This window comes from Pongo pygmaeus, chromosome 19 (assembly GCF_028885625.2).
Source record: "Pongo pygmaeus isolate AG05252 chromosome 19, NHGRI_mPonPyg2-v2.0_pri, whole genome shotgun sequence".
Taxonomy (NCBI): Eukaryota; Metazoa; Chordata; class Mammalia; order Primates; family Hominidae; genus Pongo; species Pongo pygmaeus.
The window spans coordinates 80,511,885-80,534,754 of NC_072392.2; the positions used below are offsets into that span (position 1 = coordinate 80,511,885).

Sequence of the window (22,870 nt, forward strand, 5' to 3'; positions counted from 1 at the left end):
GGAAAGGAAGTCAAAGCAATGCTTTCAAAATTTCCTAGAACCATTGTGAATAGAATTTTATATACTTTAATTTCTTCTTCTGTGCTATATAGTTATCATATTTGGAACTTCATTCTTTACTACCATGATCATCTGGGCATGAAAATGAACACATTTATAGAACAAATCAGGGTAAACTTCTGAATGTTAGTGTTGTATTTTACAATGCAAGATCTTTATAGCATATTTTCTGGGTCTGAGTCATTATAGCTGCGTCTCACTTGTACCTTATCTTACAGATGAAAAGAAGGTTAAACTGAATAAGGTCATGGAAAATGTAGAGTCATTTACAGGTGAGTGAAAAACTATAGGTAGGCCGGGCACAGTGGCTCACACCTGGAATTCCAGCACTTGGGGAGACCGAGGCAGATGGATCACTTGAGCTCAAGAGTTCCAGAACAGCCTGGCCAACATGGTGAAACCCCGACTCTACTAAAAATACAAAAAATTAGCTAGGACTGGTGGTGTGTGCCTGTAATGCCAGCTACTTGGGAGGGTGAGGTGGGAGAATCGCTGGAACCTGGGAGACAGAGGTTACAGTGAGCCGAGATCTCACCACTGCACTCCAGCCTGGGTGACAGAGCTAGACTCCATCTCAAAAAAAAAAAAAAAAAAAGAAAAGAAAAGAAAAAAGAAAAAAGTTATAGGGAAAATTGTTGTAAATAGCTATATTCTAATACTTTTTCTGTTATACTTTTAAATATTCTATTTCCATCATACTGACATTGACTTGTTAGTCCTTTTAGTATATTAATGGTATCTTTTATCCAATAACCCAGGATAGTTTTTGGTTATATACTTTTTGAGCAAAACTACTAAATTATAAAGTCTTGGTAAAATACCTTATATCTTCTGGATTTTTTTCAATAATGAACATCACTTTTCCATTGTTTAAACAGACAGAAATCTAGATTACCATATAATTGGTGAAACAAAACATTGTCAGAATTCTTTTTAGGAATACTTCATCTTACCACATAGGCAAATATGGATGCTACCTATCTTCAAATAATTATTTACATAATCATTTATACAGTAGTCATAGATATAGACCTTTATACAAGCCCCATTTCAGAGTGTTGATTTATCCCATTGTTATTAAAGCATTCAAAAGGTATTTTCCTCTCTAGAATTATGAGATTGAGTTCTATTTCTGACATCCCCTTAGAATTTTGACTCAGCATTTTGACTATTTAAGCCTGCAATTAAACTTAGATGACATTCATAGTTTAAAATCATTTGTCACTCACTCTCAGATTTTTCATCATCTTTTCCATCTTTTCAAAGGAACCAAGATTAATGCTAATGAAGTAGATGATATTTTGAAAAACATAGGGATAGAACTCACACCTAAAGAACGCTGGAAGCTGCTAAAAACTCTGCCAGTTACTTGTGAGCATTTCTGATACAGTTTGGCCTTGGGGGAACTTAGTTTATGTGACAGTATTGTTGGGGGATGTGGGAATCATTAAACATTTTTTCCACCTATATTTATATTCAACATATTTACTGAGTACTTTTTAGGTAATGAGATTAAAGACAAAAGTCCTTGCTCTCATGAAGACTATTATGGTAATGGAGCTTACTTATTGGGGCTGAGCTTGAAAACTTTGTAAATGAATAAAGATTTTTTAATTTATTAAACATTTTTAATTTAATATATTACCTTGGGAATGTCTGGAAGTCCTAAAGCATAAAGAAAAAGGAGAAAAACGAGAAGTCATGTAATAATAACAGGATAAAAAGGGTCAAGGCAGAGAGATAGTTTCAGCATAGTAGGATGGATAAATTTAGAACTTTACTCCTTCACTCTATTCTTAAAGCCAAGGAAGAGAAGGATGTGAGGATGCGAAACTGGTTAAATCTATAAGGCAAATCATGTAAGATTGTTGTCTTTATGAAATAATAGTCTATGTATTCTTGTTATGAATTGCTGTATCACTTTCTCTATGACATCAATTATGCCTTGTCTTATAGCTGATGGAAAGGTGTATCGCAATCTGTTACTAGATCGCTTAAAGACTTTCCAAGGTGAGTAATACATGTAATAAGAAGTCAAGTAAAACTGAAATCCTTAAGCTTTGTATTTCCTTTTCAAAAGTCCCTTTGCAAAGGATAAAAACAGATACTTCTCAAAAGAAGACATAAATTTAGCTGGCAAACATATGAAAAAATGCTCAACATCACTAATCATTAGAGAAGTGTAAGTCAAAACCATAATAAGATACCATCTCACACCAGTCAGAATGGCTTTTCTTAAAAAGACCAAAAAAAAAAAAACAGATGTTGATGAGGCTGTGGAGAAAAGGGAACAAATGTAATTAGTTCAGCCACTGTGGAGAGCAGTTTGGAGATTTCTCAGAGAACTGAGAGTTAAACTACCATCTGACCCAGCAATCCCACTACTGGGTATATACTCAAAGGAAAACAAGTCATTCTGCCAAAAAGACACATACACTTGTATGTTCATCACAGCATATTTGCAATACCAAACACATGGAATCAACCTAAATCCTCATCAGTGGTGGACTAGATAAAGAAAATATGGTGTATATACACCATAAAATACTATGCATCCATAAAAAAGAACAAAACCATGCCCTTTGCAGCAACATGGGTGTAGCTGGAAGCCATTGTTCTAAGCAAATTAACACAGGGACAGAAAACAAAATACTGCATGTTATCGCTTATAAGTAGGAGCTAACCATTGACTATACCTGGACATAAAGATGGGAATAATAGACACTCAGCACTGGGGACTATTAGGAGGGGTAGAGGAGGTAGGCTGGGAGGGGTCAAGGGTTGAAAAGCTGCCTGTCAGGTACTGTAAAAAATACCTAGGTGATGGGATCATTTGTACAACAAACCTCAGCAACACACAATTTACCTGTGTAAAAAACCAGCACATGTACCCCTGAACCTAAAATAAAAGTTGAAAAAAAATTTGTAATTGAAAGTCCTTTTAATTACTTAATGATAGCAATAGCTAATTTCTAATGAGTGGAGTACCAGGCACTATTCCAAATACTTTACATATATTAATTTATTTAATTCTCACAGAAATACTATGAGGTAGGTACTTTTATCATCACCATTTCACAGATGAGAGGTGTTGATTCACTGTGTTATATTTAACAGTTAGTTTACTGATGTTTTTCTTTCCTTTTATGACTTATAGCTTAAGCTCAGATAAATACTAAATTTGTACAGACAATTTACTGTTATAATGGTAGGTTTCAAATTCAGTGGCTGCTATTATGGCTGTTGTTTCTAACATATTTCTCCACAATGAATAATAGTTGAAGAATGAATAATAAGCCATATTTGTTCTCTTTGTTTCAAATGTCTACTTAAAATGTTAGCAGGGTATCATGCAACACATATAAGGAGCTGTTCTTTTCCTCATGTCGGTACCCAATCCCCTGCCACCTTGGTTTTGTGTTCTCTCTGAACATCTGCATTGTGACTTTGCTTTTCTCCCTCTCACTGGAGTTTAGGGCATATACCTAAGTAGAATTTTTAAGGTTAATGTATTATTTCACATTTTTCTTATTGCACATATTTTTTCTTAAGGAGGGAAGGTCTTTGAAAATAAACTAGAAACCATTCTGGAAAACATGAACTACAAACTTGAAAACGAAGAAATGAAAGATCTACAGAACCATTTGAAAACTGATGGTATTTCATTTACCATTTATCACTTTCTTTCTGAAGAATCTTTAAAATCCTCTTGTAGAACCTCTGAGAGTTTGCTTATTCAATTTCACTTAGAAAGTAAGAAGGCTGGGGCTGGGCGTGGTGGCTCACGCCTGTGATCCCAGCACTTTGAAAGGCCAAGGCAGGCAGATCACCTGAGGTCAGAAGTTCGAGACCAACCTAGCCAACATGGTGAAACCCCATCTCTACTAAAAATACAAAAATTAGCCAGATGTAGTGGCACAGGCCTGTAATCCCAGCTACTTGGGAGGCTGAGGCAGGAGAATCACTTCAACCCGGAAGGCAGAGGTCACAGTGAGCCCAGATTGTGCCACTGCACTCCAGCCTGGGCGATAGAGTGAGACTCCATCTCAAATAAAAGAAAGTAAGAAGGCCAGGTGCAGTAGCTCACACCTATAATCCCAACACTTTGGGAAGCCAAGGCAGGAGGATTGCTTGAGCCCAGAAGTTCGAGGTTGCAGTGAGCTATGACTGCACCATTGCACTCCAGACTGGGTAACAGCAAGAGTCTGTCTCTTAAAAAAAGAAGAAGAAAATAAATAGTAAGAAGTACTTGTGGAGTTACAGTCCTCAAGGATAAAAATATGACTTCTGATTATTAATATCAATATTTTCAGAGAACCAATAAGGACACTGGTAGATTTAGATTTAATTAGAAAAACAAACACTTCAGAAGAAAGTAATGTAAGATATTGAAATAGATGTTACAAAAGGTCAGAGACTGACAAAACCAAGTGAGAAGGTAAAAAAGGTTTGGAATTGTTCAGAAAAAAAGTAATGTACAAATAGAGGTGATCATGTTTTTATTTAACAAATATGAGATGAATGTCAGAGTGGAGTTGAAATAGAGGGTGAGCAATTTCTGACTTGAGACCATTCATCTGCAGTTGGACAGATATCTTTTAGGTCAGAATGACAATTTAGGAGAAGAATTTAAGATCCAATTTAGCATTTAAAACATGGTCTTCGAATTCTATAAGGTAGTTGAGTACAAGAAAAACACTGAAAAATCAACAAATGTTCTCTCTGAAAGCAATGATAACTTAGAAAATTTTAAGGAAAAAAGTTATCTCATTCCTAATAGCTATAAAAAAATTATTTATACCTGATTTATGCTTTGTATTTCAGAGAATGGAAAGATTTCATTGAATTCTGTGATCAATGCAGCCAATTTATTTTCTGGTGAGTGAGAAATGCTAACAAAAAGATATAAAATCAAGATCCCTTATTAAATGTAAAACTATTTTAATATATTTATTTTTGGAATGCCTCAGTATTATATAAATGATACACAAGCCTTATTTCACCAAAGTATTGATGATATGCTTCTTTTTAAGAATACTGATGAGTTTTTTTATTGCCTACTTTTTTAGGAGTATCATTTTTTTTTAAAGAAGTCTGTTTTATTATAGGTATCTAGCTTGTTTCCATTGTTTTTAGAGCATGAATAAAAGCATTCTTTTGACCAGACTTAAAGGAAATATTCTATTTTTAGCTCCTTCTTATGATGCTCTGCAGTCAGATAATCCTCACTGGGTTCTTGTTCTTCTGCAATTACATCTCTTGCAAGTTGAGATATTACTGTTTTATTATAATTTTCTAAATTTGGAATCATTGTATGTGAAAATATTCACTTATCATGTTTCCCATCTTTTTCTAAGGTGGTAAGATTAATGCCAGTGACACACAACTTTATCTAGGAAATGTAGGTATTGAATTTACAAATAAAGAAAACCAGGATCTACTGAACATACTGCCATTGGATGGTAAGCATTTCAGACCTTGCAGTCAATTTCAAAGAATCTTGAATTTATGAGTTGTACACATAAAATTCTAGAAGTATAACTGTTTAAAGTCCTATTAAAAATTAAGAGAAAATTAAGCATAGGAAGAGCCAATTCTAGTATAAAATATACGTCTTTACCATTTATATCTTAATTTGGGAGGTAATGTCTTCTTTGGGGTATTGTTGTTATGGGATAAACAATTTTAAATGTGAGACTCAGCAGCTATAACAAGACTAAAGCTAAATATAGGAAAAGATGATAAAAGAATTGTGGAAAGGAAGGAAGATGCACCTCGAAAAAAAAGAAAAGAAAAAAATCTATATCAACATGTTAGAGTTCCACTAATAGTACACCAAATACCAGAATATAGTTAACCTTGAGAAACTTATTAATTTCTTTACTTCCTTCTTTGGATTATTATTAAGATAAATTTATTAAAATTTACTAATAATTAAGCATTAATGTCTTTCTGAATTTCCACTTCCTTGTGAATTAAATTGACCCTTATTTTACAGATTATAAAAGGGTATATAAAAATAGGTTGATGGATGGAGTGAAGACTTACAGAGGTGAGTAAAAATCATGCTAGGAAAGATAAAACTGAGTTCTTCAAGCTTTTGCATTTACTTTCCTAAAACCTATCTTATTTCCCAATGATTAGATTACTAATTATGTTAATATATTCTTCAAATTATGAGCTGGCATTGTTACTTGTACACAATCACATTTGGGGTAATAGCCTACACTATTTTGTCACTGTAGCAAATTTCAAATCTTACTGCTAAGAAATCTTTGGATTGTTGTCTCTTTGCTATAATTCATCAGTCTTGCTTGCTCGTTTTCTTCTGGGTAAATTCCTCCTAGAAATTGCTGTAACAGTGTTTTCTGGAACACTGATGAGGGAAAATTTTTCTGTTCCTACTCCACAACTGATTCTTTTGTTCGCTTCAAGGGTTTTATGATGCTTCCTGTCTGTGTTGATTGACTGAAATAAGCAAGCATTTTTCTCTCTTTAGCATAAATACAAATTTCTCTTATTCTTATCCCCCTCTTTTTTAAGGAGGAAAGGTTAATGTCAATAAAATAGATGATGCTCTTGAAAACATGAGAATCCCACTTGAGGAAGAAGAAATTGAGAAACTGTGTGAACACTTACCAATTGATGGTGAGCATTTCAAAAATACAGGGCCCTGTGAGAAAAATTTTGTTTTTCTATGAGAACATCTCAAGTATATTTATTAATTTCATGCAAAAAGCCAGAAGCATATAGAGCATATAGAGACCCAATCCTAAAGAGTGAAGAAATAGTGTCCCTTATTATTAACCTGAGATAAAATATCAATAATTGGGCCCAGTACAGTGCCTCACACCTGTTATCCCAGCACTTTGGGAGGTGGAGATGGGCAGATTTCTTGAGCCCAGGAGCTCAAGACCAGCCTGGGCAACATGGTGAAACACCATCTCTACCAAAAAATATACTACGAAAAAAAAAAATAATAAGAGCCGGGTGTGGTGGTGGATGCCTGTAGTCTCAGCTACTAGGGGAGCTGAGGTGGGAGGATCACCTGAGCCTGGGGAGGTCAAGGCTGCAGTGAGCCATGATGGTGCCACTGCGTTCCAGCCTGCTGGATGACTGTTTGAGACAGAGTGAGACCCTCTCTCAAATATAAATATGTATATTTATATATATACACACAATTGTATGTGTGTGTGTGTGTGTGTGTGTGTGTGTGTATATATATATATATTTCCTTATATTGCTGCTACCAGAGTTTCTATACCAAAAAAAAACAAAATAAGATCATGGCCAGTGTTGGGATCAAGTGTATAAGTAAACAGAAAAAGCATATTTGAGGAGAAGGTGGAGAAAATTATGAAGTAATTCAGAGAGAAATAAACAGAAAAAAGAAAAAAAAGTGGTGGAAATTGTTAAAAGTTATGTATACTATTGTAAAATGTATAAAACATTTCTAACAATCACATTTAATAAATTCATAGGTCTTAAACTTTAGATTGCATAGAAATCACCCACTCCCTTGAGATTGTGATTAAGTAGGTCTAGGATGGAGCCCATGAATCTTCATTTTATATAAGCAATCCCACTACAGTTAATTTTGTTGAAATAGCCTTTACAATAAAAGAAAATATATGTTGATATATTTATTTGGAATTATTACCTTTTTGCATGATCTTTAGCAACACGATCTCGTCAAAGCACTCTGTTTAACTCTTAGCATCTTGAGCATCTTAACATCTTTAGCATCTTGCGATAATGTAATAGTTTGATAAGCATCCCAGAAGTACTGATTTACCAAAGCTTATCTAACATGATCTGATCATGCTTGAAACCATAAGACTTTCTACTTGCCAAAAACATGGTCTTCTATTTCTTGCCCAACCTCTAATCCTTTTTTCATAAAACTGTGTAACACATGAGCCAAACAAGAGTGTGTAAAGCTCCTGTTAAAATGGGGATATGGCCCCACTCTAAATTTCCAGAGAGACCAGCTGATGTCTTGAAATAAATATTACTAGAGTTTGCCTCTGTTCTATGAAGGCTGGGTTTCAAAAACACAACCAAAGAAACAAAAGTACAGCAATAAACCAAAGGGATATAAAAAACAGCTAGAGAGCCATTTAAAATATTTGAAATAAGTAGGAGCAAGTAAGTGTCAATGTTTTAATGTAGTGCTCTATTGCTGGATCTGAAATAGTTCATAACACAGTGGTTGCTTTGACCTTAGTGATTGCTGTCACAGAAGCAGAGACTTCCTGTTGTTTGCTATTGTATCTCCAGTACTGAAACAGAGCCTGGCATGTAGTATGCACCCAACAAATATTTTTTTTAGAATGTAATTATTTTATTAATATTTAAAAGCATTTTTATGTTTTGAACATATTTTTGAAATAACCTTTTACTTTAGTGAATAGTAGTGGACAAGGCCAGATTTGATGTTTTTCTATAACCTTAAGTTAGTATTGGTAGCAGTTCGATAAATTCAAATCCTTTGACTCCAATCACAAGGCTTTCTCTTAAGTACTTCACTGATTTTTGTAAAATATTCTTAGTTTGAACTGTTATTCAAATTGATTTTAAATAAAATTTGTATGTGGCTAGATATTCCTTGTTGATTTCACTTTCACTGACATTTTTACTGTCATTTTACAGTGCTTACAAAATATTACCTGTTGGATTTCTCTTTTTTTCCCCAACTTTCATTTTAGAATCAGAGGGTACATGTGCAGGCTTATTACACAGGTATATTGTATGATACTGAGGTTTGGAGTATGAATGAATCTGTCCCCCAGGTGGTGATCATAGTACCCAATAGGTAGGGTTTTTTTCAATCCTTACCCTACTTCCACCCTCCCCACTCTTGTATTCCTCAGTGTCTATTGTTACCATTTTTATGACCATGAGTACCCAAGGTTTAGCTTCCGCTTATAAGTGAGAACATATGGTATTTGGTTTTCTGTTTCTGTATTAGTTTGCTTAGGATAATGCTTTCCAGCTGCATCTGTGTTGCTGCAAAGGATGTGATTTTGTTCTTTTACATGGCTGCATAGTATTCCATTGTGTATATGTACCATATTTTCTTTATCAAGTCCACAATTGATGGGCATCTAGGTTGATTCCATGTCTTTGCTGTTGTGAATAGTGCTGCGATGAACATACAATTGCATGTGTCGTTTTGGCAGAATGACTTATTTTCCTTTGGGTATATGCCCAGTAGTGGGATTGCTGGGTCAGATGGTAGTTCAACTCTCAGTTCTCTGAGAAATCTCTAAACTGCTCTCCACAGTGGCTGAACCAATTTACATTCTCACCAGCAGTAGCAGCAGCATGTAAGTGTTCCCTTTTCTCCCCAGCCTCACCACCATCTGTTATATTTTGTCTTTTTAAGAAAAGCCATTCTGGGCCGGGCGCGGTGGCTCATGCCTGTAATCCCAGCACTTTGGGAGGCTGAGGAGGGCAGATCACGAGGTCAGGAGATCAAGACCATCCTGGCTAACATAGTGAAACCCCATCTCTACTAAAAATACAAAAAATTAGCTGAGCATGGTGGCAGGCACCTGTAGTCCCCAGCTACTCAGGAGGCTGAGGCAGGAGAATGGCGTGAACCCAGGAGGCAAAGCTCGCAGTGAGCCCAGATCACGCCACTGCACTCCAGCCTTGGCGACAGAGTGAGACTCCGTCTCAAAAAAAGAAAAAAAGAAAGAAAAAGAAAAGAAAAGCCATTCTGACTGGTGTGAGATGGTATCTTATTGTGGTTTTGATTAGCAGTTCTCTAATGATTAGTGATGATGAGCATTTTTTTCATGTCTGTTGGCCACTTGTAGGTCTTCTTTTGAGAAGTGTCTGTTCATGTCCTTTGCCCACTTTTAAGTGGAGTAATAATTTTTTGCTCTTTAAGTTCCTTAATAGATTCTAGATATTAGACCTTTGTCAGATATAAAGTTTGTGAATATTTTCTTCCATTCTGTAGGTTATCTGTTTACTCTCTTGATAGTTTCTCTTGCGGTGCTTCTGTGTGCTCTTTAGTTTAATGAGGTCCCACTTGTCAATTTTTGTTTTTGTTGCAATTGCTTTTAAGAACTTAACCATAAATTCCCTGCCAATGCCAATATCGGAAATGGTATTCCTAAGTTTTCCTGTAAGATTTTTATAGTTTGAGGTCTTACATTTAAGTCTCTCATCCATCTTTTGAGTTAACTTTTGTATATGGTGATAGGTAGGGGGTCCTGTTTCATTCTTCTGCATATGGATAGCCAGTTATCCCAGCACCATTTTTTGAATAGGGAGTTTTTTTTCCCATTGCTTATTTTTGTCAATTTTGTTGAAGATCAAATGGTTGCAGGTGTGTGGCTTTATTTCTGGATTCTCTATTCTGTCCCATTGGTCTATGTGTCTGTTTTTGTACCAGTACCGTGCAGTTTTAGTTACTGTAGCCTTGTAGTATATGAAGTCAGGTAATACAATGCCTCCAGTTTGGGTTTTTCTTTGTTTCTTGATTTTTTGTTTTATTTTGCTTAGGATTGCTTTGACTCCTTTTTGGTTCCATGTGAATTTTAGAATTTTTTTTTCTAGACCATCAAATATTTGATGAATTTAACAATGAAAATAATTTTTCTTTTTTTTCCTCTTTCACACTAGTGAGGAAGTAACAAAAACAGGACAAATTGACTGAACAGAATAAATGTGTTTATCATATTTAGATTACTTTTTCCTTTCTCAATTTGTACTTATATAAAGTAAAAATAAACTAATTAGAGCTAAATGGGGTGACTTGTACCTGTAACCTCAGCACTTTGGGAGGCCAAGGCAGGAGGATCACTCGAGCCCAGGAGTTCAAAACCAGCCTGGGCAGCATAGGGAGACCCTATCTGTAAAAAAAAAAAAAAAAAAAACTTGTAAAACATTAGCCAGGCATGATAGTACATGCCTGTAGTCCAAGTCACTCAGGAGACTGAGATGGGAAGATCACTTGAACCCTGAAGGTTGAGGCTGCAGTGAGGCATGATCATGCCACTATACTCCAGCCTGGACAAGAGAGCAAGACCTTGTTTCTAAAAAGGAAGTGTGTATATATATATATATATATATATATACACACACACAAAGAGTATATATATGTGTATATATGTAGTTTTATATGTATGAAAGTATATGTATATATATTCTTTTTATACATAAAAAGTGTGTATATATATACTTATGTATTATATCTATATATATACACACATACACTTTTTTCTAAATATATGTACAATTAGAAAAAATTCTAGGCAACTGCCAAATCCTTAGCACTTTACTTCACAGTTTAAGAATTTTATGTAATTGGGACCTATATTAGTATGCTTGGGCTTCTATAACAAAATACTATAGACTGAGTGGCTTAAGCAACAGAAATTTATTTTCTCACAGTTCTGGAGATAGGAAGTCCAAGATCAAGGGGCTGGCCAATTTGGTTTCTGGGAGGGCTCCCTTTCTGGCTTATAAATGGCTGCCTTCTTGCTATGTCCTTACATGATGGAGAGGATGAAAGAGATCTCTTTCTTCCTCATCTTATAAGGCCACCATCATATTGGATCGTAGACTCACCCTTATAACTTTATTTAATCTTAGTTACCTTCTAAAGACCCTATCTCTAAACACAGTCACATTAGGGGTTAGGGCTTCATTATATGAATCATTCATTGTATGGGGGACATAATTCAGTCAGTCCATAGCAGGACCATATCAAAATTGTATCTTGTCTTATAGATGAGAGAAGAGTTAAACTGGATTTACTTCTGAATGAAGTAGATGAAGTTTTAGGTGAGTCAGAAGAAATGATGATAAGACAATAAAAATCATCTAAATGTTTAACAAAAGAAATTATTTTGAAAGTATTTTATGTTATCTTGTCCATAACATATTAATCCTGACATTGTGTCTGTTTTTATTGGCAATTTATATACAATTAAAGAGACATGCTTTATAAACTAAATGTTATTAATTATTATAATATAATCAGTTGTTATCTACATCTTACTTAAAAGGCCACAATGTAATGCCTAAATAACATGTCCTATATTCTTTGGAGTTTTTCAATAATATAATTTCATTCTTTGATAGCAAAATAGCAATGCAAATTACACATACAGGTAATATGGCTACCAAGAATAAATTCATGATTCAGACACAAATGAAACAATTGAGCAAATATTACATGCTGGCAGAATTATTCATACCACATCATTTAGTGAACTCTGTGTGCTGTGTTTGTTTCTTGTTCCCAACATTGAAGAGCTTTCTTCTACCAGAAAGAAGTTTCATTTCTGAAGTCTCCCTTCTCATTCTGTGTAATTAGACAACACTGATGTTTCTGTTGCTTTTTATCCTATATTTGAGGATGATGCTACACAGACATAATTGATTTTATAATTACTATTGAAATGTGATCTTTTTTGATTATTTTCTTTTTTAAGGGGAAGAAATTAACTATGAAGACCTGGAAAATATTCTGAAAAGCATAGGGTTAAGACTGCAACTGAAGGAAAACTCGGTGTTGATGAAAAGTTTGCCACTTGATGGTAAGCATTTAATTCATGACGAGGTATTTATCTATCCATTTACTAAAAGTTAATGTGCTGCCATTAGGTACTAGACATTATATTTGGCTCTGAGTCTTAAAGAATAAAAAAGACAATGTCCAGGTCCTAAAAGAATTCAATATATGGATAGACAGCACATGCCAAAAAAATTCCATGCACTATGGTAAGTGCTATAATATTAATAAATACATACTGCCATGTAAGTAAATGGGGAAGATTGACCAGCTAGGACTGGAAACTCTAGGCTTCACAGAGTGAATATTATTTCAAATGAGCCTGAACAGTTTAACAGTAGGAAATGGCAAGAACTAAAAAGAAAAACTTAACAAAGGCACAGAGGCATACTCAACCAAGGCATGGTTGAGAAACCATGTATAATTTCATGTTGAGATAGTATAGAGTACACATTGATATTCACAATATGTGAAGAAATTTATTAATTTGACTCAATTTAATCAAAGAAGAAGATGAGTCCCAGGGCAGAGAGACCCAGGAATTTTTAATCATTTTCTTGAGCTGACACTCTCCTCTGGTCAATTTCACCTTTTTTTCCCCATAAGTTATTGGGGTACAGGTGGTATTTGGTTACATGCGTAAGATCATTAGTGGTGATTTGTGAGATTTTGGTGCACCCATCACCCGGGCAGTATACACTGCACCCTATTTATAGTCTGTTATCCCTCATCCCCTTTCCACCCTTCCCCCAAGTCCTTAAAGTGCATTGTATCATTTTTATGGCTTTGTGTCCTCATAGCTTAGTTCCCACATGTCAATGAGAACATAACGATGTTTGGTTTTCCATTCCTGAGGTACTTGGCTTAGGATAATAGTCTCCAGTCTCATCCAGGTTGCTGCAAATGCCATTAATTCATTCCTTTTTATGGCTGAATAGTATTCCATCATATAGATATACCACAGTTTCTGTAACCACTTGTTGATTGATGGGCATTTGGGTTGGTTCCACTTTTTTGCAATTGCGAGCTGTGCTGCCATAAACGTGTGTGCAGGTATCTTTTTCATATAATGACTTCTTTTCCTCTGGGTTGATACCAGTAGTGGGACTGCTAGATCAAATAGTAGTTCTACTTTTAGTTCTTTAAGGAATCTCCACACCATTTTCCATAGTGGTTGTAATAGTTTACATTCCCGCCAGCAGTGTAGACGTGTTCTCTGTTTACCACATCCACGCCAACAGCTACTGTTTTTGGATTTTTTTCTTATGGCCATTCTTGCACGAGTAAAGTGGCATCATATTGTGGTTTTGATTTGCATTTCCCTAATCATTAGTGATGCTGAGCATTTTTCATATGTTTGTTGGCCATCTGTGTATCTTCTTTTGACAATTGTCTATTCATGTCCTTAGCCCACTTTTTGATGGGATTGTTTTTCTTCTTACTGATTTGTTTGAGTTTGTTGTAGATTCTGGATATTAGCCCTTTATCAGATGTGTAGATTGTGAAGATTTTCTCCCACTCTGTGGGTTGTCTTAAAAGAGCAATTTTATTTTGCTCATGATTTTGTAGGTCAAGAACTAGGCTTTTCTGGATCCAGAGAAGTCATTTACATGATAGCTCACTTTCTTAAAAGGCAAGTTGGTACTGAATGTTGTCTGGGAACTCAGCAGGGCTTCAGTCTGGGACCTCCAGTTCTTCTCTATGTGGGCTTCTCCTCAGGATTGCTTCGTCTTCCTCATAGCACAGTGGCTGGTTTTCAAGAGCAATTGTTCCACGAGACAGATAGTGGAAGCTGTCAGTTTCATAAGGCCTAGGCACAGAAACAGGTACAGAGTCAATTCTGTAGTTTTCTGTTGATTAAAGCAATTGCAGAACACACACAAAATCAAAAGGGAAGGAACATAAATCCGCCACATCTCGGTGGTTAGGTTGAAATGTTAAATGAAAAAAAAAAGTGTGTCATTCCTACTCGATTGTCAAGAATTTTTATATTTTAAGACTCGATTTGGTTTACTGCATCTAACACAGTACCTTAAGTTGTCATTGTTAAAGTTAATTTAAAGTTAAATTGAACAATGATTTTATATTGCTCAATATTTGAGGGAAAGTGTGAAAGCTGTTTTTCTAAAATTGAGAGAGAATAAACTGGATAGAATCTTAAAAAAAAAGAAAGAAAGAAAAGGGAGTTTTTCCCCACTTTATGTTTTTGTTTACTTTGTGGAAGATTAGTTGGCTGTAAGTATTTGGGTTTATTTCTGGGTTCTCTATTCTGTTCCATTGGTCTATGTGCCTATTTTTATACCAGTACCATGCTGTTTTGGTGAGTATGGACTTACAGTATAGTTTGAAATCAGGCAGTGTGGATGGCTCCAGATTTGTTATTTTTGCTTAGTCTTGCTTTGGCTATATGGGCTCTTTTTTGGTTCCATATGAATTTTAGGATTGTTTTTTCTAATTCTGTGACAAATGATGGTGGTATCTTGATGGGAATTGCATTGAATTTTTATATTGCTTTTGGCAGTATGGTCATTTTCACAATATTGATTCTACCAATCCATGAGCATGGGATGTGTTTCCATTTGTTTGTGTCATCTATGATTTCTTTCAGCAGTGTTTTGTAATTTTCCTTGTAGAGATCTTTCATCTCCTTGGTTAGGTATACTCCTAAGTATTTTATTTATTTATTTATTTTGCAGCTGTTGTGAAAGGGGTTGAGTTCTTGATTTGATTCTCCGCTTGGTTGCTGTTGGTGTATAGAAGAGCTACTGATTTGTGTACATTAATCTTGTATCCAGAAACTTTGCTGAATTCTTTTATCAGTTCTGGAGCTTTCTAGAAGAGTCTTTAGGGTTTTCAAGATAAACGATCATATTATCAGCAAACAGTGACAGTCAATTTCACCTTTAACCACAGAGAAACGTAGAACTGAAAGAAGGCAATCCACCAACCATAAAAGTTACAGGAAGATAAAATACCAGAGGGCAGCTTATCAGTCTTCTCTTCTTTACATTAGTCCTTCACTTATGAAGGGTTTATGTGCTGCCCTGATGTTACCTTCCAGACACCTGACCATTGGTCTAGCCTTTTGTTGCTGCTTTCTATAGTGAAGGAGTAGGCAATGATAATCTTAGATTCATGGTACATAAAGGCAAAGGCAAAAATCTTTTAAAAAGAAAAGTTTCCCTAATTGCTGCTTCAACTGCCACTGCTAGCCCTCTACCCCAGGCTGTAAACACACACACACACACACACACACACACACACACACACACACACACACACACACATATACAGCTTTTCATTTCCCAAGAATTTTGTTATGGCTTTTCTCTTGGTTCCTACAATCCAAATTTCTGCTCAAACTTCAGTTACTCCAGGGTTGATTTGTGGAGAGGAAGCCAGAAATCCATGCTACTTCACCATCTATGTGGGAACAGATGAATTTATGTAAATATAAAACCTGTCACGGCAGCAGACAACGTCTCACTGATTACCTTGAAGGAGAATTTATTGTCATGGGCTTGTCAATGAAAACACAAAGCAAAACATCCATTTGATGTCATGTGAAAAATATATGGAAAGGCTCAATGCTAACATTCAAAGAAATCTTGTCATAATCATCAGGTTTTTTGCTCAAGAATCACCTGAGCTAAATCTAACTATATCTAACATTATACTTGGGAACACCAATATGCATTATCTTAAGCAGCGGAGTAGAAAAGGAGAAATCAGAAGAAAAGGAGAAATCAGAAGAAAAGAAAGAGAGATATAAGAAAGTCATGGCAAGGTACCACTAATTGTTTTGATTGTCAAAAAAGAAAAAGTAGGTAGATTTATTATCTTAAGAGCTTTCTCCTGTTGGTCTAATTCTTATTGCAGGTATAAACACAAACACGAAAAGATTTAAGTAAAATTATAAGAGTTGTTCTTCTGAAATTGCTGGTTTTTAAAATATTTTATCAGGGCTCCCTATCAGTTTCTGTACTGTGCTTTAATATCTTACAGCTGCTGGAAAGTTGTATAAGCATAAGTTGCTGGATGGAATAAGGTCTCTCAAAGGTAAGTGAGAAATCAGGTAAAACTGATTGCGTTTACTTTTTTAAAACCACATATATTTGGGGTGATGACAAGTTTGACAATTAACCTGTTTACTAAGTGTTTTTGTCTTGTAATTTACTACTTTGAACATAGTGCCTTTGGGGAAATGATTTTTTATTCTATCACTACATTTAAAATCTATTTTACAAATAGAATTATAAGGGCAGTTTCTTGCCACATTTCATCAGACTTGCCCTAGTTCTTCAGTTTTTTCCTTACAAATGTCCCATGAAAGCTATAGTCAGATCCTCTAGACAAAAATGGGAGAGCACGTTCTGCTCCCGATTCACATGGCAATTCTTTTCATCTAAACAACTTTATTGTTTCTTTGATTGTTCACCCTCTGTTAACTCATGGACATGCCTAGTATTTTTCACTTTATCATTATTGTTTGCATTTCTCATTCCTGTCCTCTTTTTTCTAAGGAGTGAAGCTTAGTGTTGATAAGCTAGAACCCTTCATAGAATATATGGGCTTTGAGCTTGAGGAAGAAGAATACCAAGATCTGAAAAACAACCTGCCCATTGATGGTGAGCTGCTCTTTAAGCAAAACTTTGGATTCATATATGAGAACTTCTGATAGTATATTTAGAGTTGTGCAGAAGCATTAAAAAATAAAAAGAACTGCACTCCAGCCTGAGCAACAGAGTGAGACCCTGTCTCCAAAATAAATAAATAAATGCATAAATAAATAATATATAAAAAGGTAAGAGTCCAGTCCTCAAGAATTAATCAATTCATGCAGTAGACTTTATTGAGCATCTAATATATATAAACTATTAGGAATACAAAAATGAAGATGACAGGATCTCTGACCTCTAGGAGTTCATAGGCTAGTAATACAGCTTATATGCAGACAAGTCATCATAATGCTATGTGGTTGTGAATATATAAAAATATATTCAGTGAGATCCTAAAGGAGGAAAGAGCTAAGTTTGCCAGGAAGGGAGTCAGAGAAAGGCTTGTCAGAAGATGTGTGGAAGTTCTCCCAGATGAAGGCATTCCAGATAGGAAAATAATGCATACAAAAGCATAAATGCATGCAAAGTCACAAAATTGTTAGGAGAGCAGCAAGAATTTCCTTGTGGGTAGAATGTACTCTTCATGTTACGACACGGCAAGAAAAAAAAAAAGGCTGGAAAGGCAGATTGCCAAGACTGGAAAGCTGTGTAGTTTAGCTTTCATCATTCTTTTGAGCCTTTCAGTAATGTGTGCCTTTCTAGAAATTTGTCCATTTCATCTAAGTTGTCTTATTTGTTGGCATGAAGTTGTTCATGGTATTTCTTTATATTCCTTTTTAATGATTTCCTTTCTCATGATTTTGATCTGTATCTTTTTTATTTAGTCAGACTAGCTAAAGATTTGCCAATTTTGTTGATCTTTTCAAAAAGCCAACATCAATTTTTCCTATCAATTTTCTGTTTTCCATTTTATTGATTTCAGCTCTAATCCTCATTATTTTCTTCTCTCAGCTTACCTTAGGTTTAGTTTGTTCTTCTTATGGTGAAAACTTAAATTCTTAACTTAAAATCCTTCCTCCTCCTCCTCCTCCTTCCCGTCCTCCTCCTCTCCTCCTCTCGTCCTCTCCTCCTCCTCCTCCTCCTTCTTTCTCCTTCTTTTTCTTCTTTTTTTCTTTGACAGAGTTTTGCTCTTGTTGCCCAGGCTAGAGTGCAATGGCACCTTGGCTCACTGCAACCTCCGCCTCCTGGGTACAAGCGATTCTCATGCCTCAGCCTCCTGAGTAGCTGGGACTTCAGGCGTGCACCACCATGCCTGGCTAATTTTTGTATTTTTAGTAGAGAAGGGGTTTCACCATGTTGGTCAGGCTGGTTTCGAACTCCTGACCTCAGGTGATCCACCCACCTCAGCCTCCTAAAGTACTGGGATTACAGATATGAGCTACCATGCCCAACCCTTTCTTCATTTCTAATACAGGTGTTTGCAGGTATAAATTTTCCTCTAAGCACTGCTTTAGCTGCATTTTGAAATTTTCCATATTTGTGTTTTCATTTGCATTCAGTTTAAAATACTTTCTAATTTCCCAGGTAATTTATTCTAGATCCATGGGTTATTTAGAAATGTGTTGTTTGATTTCTAAATGTTTATGGATTTCCCAAATTTCCTTCTGCTGTTGATTTAGAATTAATTCCTTTGTGGTCAGAAAACATACTTTCATGATTTCAGTTATTTTAAACTGAATGAGACTTGTTTTATGGCCTAGCATATGGTCTAGCCTGGTGAATGTTCCATGGTTGATAATATTCTTCAAGTCTTCTTTATCCTACTTATTTTCCTGTTTGGTTGTTCTATCCGTTACTTAGAGTGGGGTACTGAAGTTTCCAACTATTATACTTCAATTGTCTATTTCTCCCTTCAATTTTAGCCTTCATACTGTAGGTAGTGGTATATCTAGAGTATTTCTCTCTTGCAAAATCAGTGCTGATGGCAATGTAGACAGCATTATTGGAAGTAAAGACTGGAACTTGAGAGATACTTCCATGATCCAACAAGAGACAGTGAGAGCCTAGGCAAGGGAAGTGAACTTAGTGATGGATAACAGAGTGATTTGGGAAAGATTTTAAAATTTAAATTTATTTATTAAAACTAATAAATAAAAATTTAAAGCGAATAGAGCATGGTGACTGATTACACAAGAGGTATGAAAAAGTCAAAGAATTTTAGGAAGGGATATCTTAATGAGTAAGTCATCAGTCATAAGCCAATTCAGGAAGAGGTTCAGTTTAAAATGTCAGGAGAGTAGTTTCAGTTTTGGACAGGTAGAGTTTGAGATACTTGTAAGACATTGACTTAGAAATATGAATTAAGAGATGGTTGGAAATGAATACTCTAATAATTCATCTTATTTATCTTTAACTAGGAAGTTAGCAGTCCACAAATTTAGCAAAACTTTAGCAATGTGTCAGAGCACTGATGAGATTATTAGTAGACCAAAAGGAAAATACAACAAATAAATAAAGGGCGAAAATGTCTGATAGGGAAAGTTTGAAAGTAAACAAATAAAATAAGGAGGAAAATAGTAGTAAGAGAAAGACAGAAAAGAAGAATTTATCTACAGTGAATTCTGACCTACGAAAAATGACAAGTTTAAGATGGGGAATAGTAATAATTCCCCTTAACATGAATCACATCTACCATACGTTAGCATGGCCTCATCATAATGAGACCTACAAGTATCCAAAAAGAAAATTTTCCAAAATAATAACCCTCTAGGGAAAAAATAACAAAAACCTGGGATTCATCCCACTGGTTCCACTGATTATATGGCATTGTGGAATGAAGTTGGAATTGGAATTAGCCAGACAGGGATTTGAATCTCAGCTCTGACAACTCTTGGCTGTGCAAGATTGGTCAAATTAACCACTCTGAATCTTAGTTCCCTTCTGTCAAAAAGAAAATAATATCTACTTTCATAATTGTTGTAATTTCTTAATATAGGCCTTAGCACATAGTAAACATTTAAAATTAGCTTTATTAGTAGCGATAATAAAAATCAGTATACATTCATCTCAACACAATGCCACCTATTTATGCTCTGCTCTGGTCAGAAGAAAGTGAATTTTCCATTGGATTTTTTTTATTATTGGAAATATATCATTTCCCAGTATTTTTTATCTACTTATAAAATGATGTGAATACTTTTTCTTATTCATTATCCAGGTATCTTGAAACTTTACTGGAATGCCGTGATGATTTTGGTTGTAGAAGTGTCAACTATCTCTTTGAGTACTACTTTTCAAGTCAATGAGCTCTTAGGAAATAGCATTAGAAATATTCATATAAATAGCACTCAGGCTATTCATAAGTCTTCTGTGGGAATAATTAAAATACATTAGGATGGAAAATTAGCCAGGCATGGTGGTGCATGCCTGTAGTCCCAGCCACTAAGGAAACTGAGGCAGGAGAATCACTTGAACCCCAAGAGGCGGAGGTTGTGGTGAACCGAGATTGTGCCACTGAACTCCAGCCTGGGTGACAGAGCCAGATTCTGTCTCAAAAATAAATAAATAAAATAAAATACATGAGAATGGATAAGACATCTTCCTCCAAGGCACTGACCATCTATAAGACTCTTTTTTTTTTTTTAGATGGAGTTTTGCTCATGTTGCCCAGGCTGGAGTGCAATGGCCTGATACTGGCTCACCACAACCTCTTCCTCCCAGGTTCAAGCGATTCTCCTGCCTGGGCCTCCCAAGTAGCTGGGACTACCAGCGCCCACCACCTCACCTGGCTAATTTTAATATTTTTAGTAAAGACAGGGTTTCGCCATGTTGACCAGGCTGGTCTCAAACTCCTGACCTCAGGTGATCCACCCGCCTTGGCCTCCAAAAGTGCTGGCATTATAGGCATGAGCCATTGGGCCTGGCCTATAAGGGTCTTTAAAGACCCACTTTAAAAGGCAATATATCCATATAACAATATTGTACCCCTTAAATTTATACAAGTTTTAGAAAGAAAAATACAAAATAAAGTTTAAAAACAAAATTTAAAAGATATTGTTAAAGTTCAGTTAGATTGATAAAAAAATTCTTGATATTGAAGTGGGTAGTAGAAGAAGGACAGACAGCCTGAGCTAAGTGTGGATTGAGTGTAGAAATAGGCATTGGTGTGGCTGGGCGTGGTGGCTCATGCCTGTAATCCCAGCACTTTGGGAGGCTGAGGCGGGCGGATCACGAGGTCAGGAGATCAAGACCATCCTGGCTAACACGGTGAAACCCCGTCTCTACTAAAAATACAAAAAATTAGCCAGGCATGGTGGCGGGTGCCTGTAGTCCCAGCTACTTGGGAGGCTGAGGCAGGAAAATGGCATGAACCTGGGAGGCGGAGCTTGCAGTGAGCTGAGATCTCACCACTGCACTCCAGCCTGGGCGACAGAGCGAGACTCCGTCTCCAAAAAAAAAAGAGATAGAAACAAAAGAAATAGACATTGGTGGCCGGGCACGGTGGCTCACGCCTGTAATCCCAGCACTTTGGGAGACTGAGGCAGGTGTATCATGAGGTCAGGAATTCGAGACCAGCCTGGCCAAGATGTTGAAACCCTGTCTCTACTAAAAACACAAAAATTGCACAGTGGCAGGTGCCTGTAATCCTAGCTACTCGGGAGGCTGAGGCAGGAGAATCTCTTGAACCCAGGAGGCGGAGGTTGCAGTGAGCTAATACCGCGCCACTGCACTCTAGCCTGGATAACAGAGCAAGACTCCATCTCAAAACAAAAACAAACAAAATGCGTTGTTTTTTGGTTTAGGGGAGGGATTTTTTGCAGATATATGGACTGGTAATGCTCCAAGTCAAATCTTCCCTATTGGAGCATTTTCCCTTTTTAAGTTGCTTGACAGTATTATAATCAATAAAATAGAGTTATTCCAGATATCAAAGTAGAGAGGGCTACTTCTTCAGTGTGTCAGCCCAGCATTCTACTACATGAGGTTAACTATCTTAATAAAATAAAAAGTGATATTAGAAGTGTGAAATAAGTATTGTTTTTATAATCAGAGCTTTTTCTTTCCACATTTTCCATTTGGAGTTTTAAAAGGATAAAATTCTAGGCCGGGCGCAGTGGCTCATACCTGTAATCCCAGCACTTTGGGAGGCTGAGGCAGGTGGATCACTTGAGGTGAGGAGCTGGAGACCAGCCTGGCCAACATGGTGAAACCCCATCTCTACCAAAAATATAAAAATTAGCTGGGCGTGATGGCATGCACCTGTAATCCCAGCTACCTGTGAGGCTGAGGCAAGAGAATCACTTGAACCCAGGAGGCAGAGGTTGCAGTGAGCCAAGATCACACCACTGCACTCCAGCCTGGGCAACAGAGTGAGACCCTGACACAAAATAAATAAATAAATATCAAAATAAAAGGATGAAATTCTAGACTAAATCATACAAATTTGCTGAATTTTGTGTTTTCCTTGGAGGTATGACTTTTTTTTTTTTTTTTGAGACAGAGTCTTACTCTGCCTCCCAAGCTGGAGTGCAGTGCATGTTCTTGGCTCACTGTAGCCTCCACCTCCTGGGTTCAAGCGATTCTCCTGCTCAGCCTCCCGTATATTTTATACAAATATAAAAATTTTTGTATTTTTAGTAGAGATGTGGTTTCACCATGTTGACCAGGCTGGTCTCAAACTCCTGACCTCAAATGATTCGTCCACCTTGGCCTCTCA

General features: G+C 36.2%; 1 protein-coding gene across 1 annotated transcript in view; it reads left to right on the forward strand.

The window, feature by feature from the left end:
• LOC129017919 (EF-hand calcium-binding domain-containing protein 3) overlaps positions 1-22,870 on the forward strand; it is a 535,384-nt gene that overhangs the window by 395,298 nt on the left and 117,216 nt on the right. Inside the window, exons 81-92 of the mRNA XM_054458898.1 lie at positions 279-332; positions 1,327-1,431; positions 2,017-2,070; positions 3,613-3,717; positions 4,885-4,938; positions 5,418-5,522; positions 6,059-6,112; positions 6,604-6,708; positions 11,809-11,862; positions 12,516-12,620; positions 16,601-16,654; positions 17,119-17,223. Coding sequence (XP_054314873.1) covers positions 279-332; positions 1,327-1,431; positions 2,017-2,070; positions 3,613-3,717; positions 4,885-4,938; positions 5,418-5,522; positions 6,059-6,112; positions 6,604-6,708; positions 11,809-11,862; positions 12,516-12,620; positions 16,601-16,654; positions 17,119-17,223 — 954 coding nt within the window. The remainder of the gene's footprint in view (positions 1-278; positions 333-1,326; positions 1,432-2,016; positions 2,071-3,612; positions 3,718-4,884; positions 4,939-5,417; positions 5,523-6,058; positions 6,113-6,603; positions 6,709-11,808; positions 11,863-12,515; positions 12,621-16,600; positions 16,655-17,118; positions 17,224-22,870) is intronic.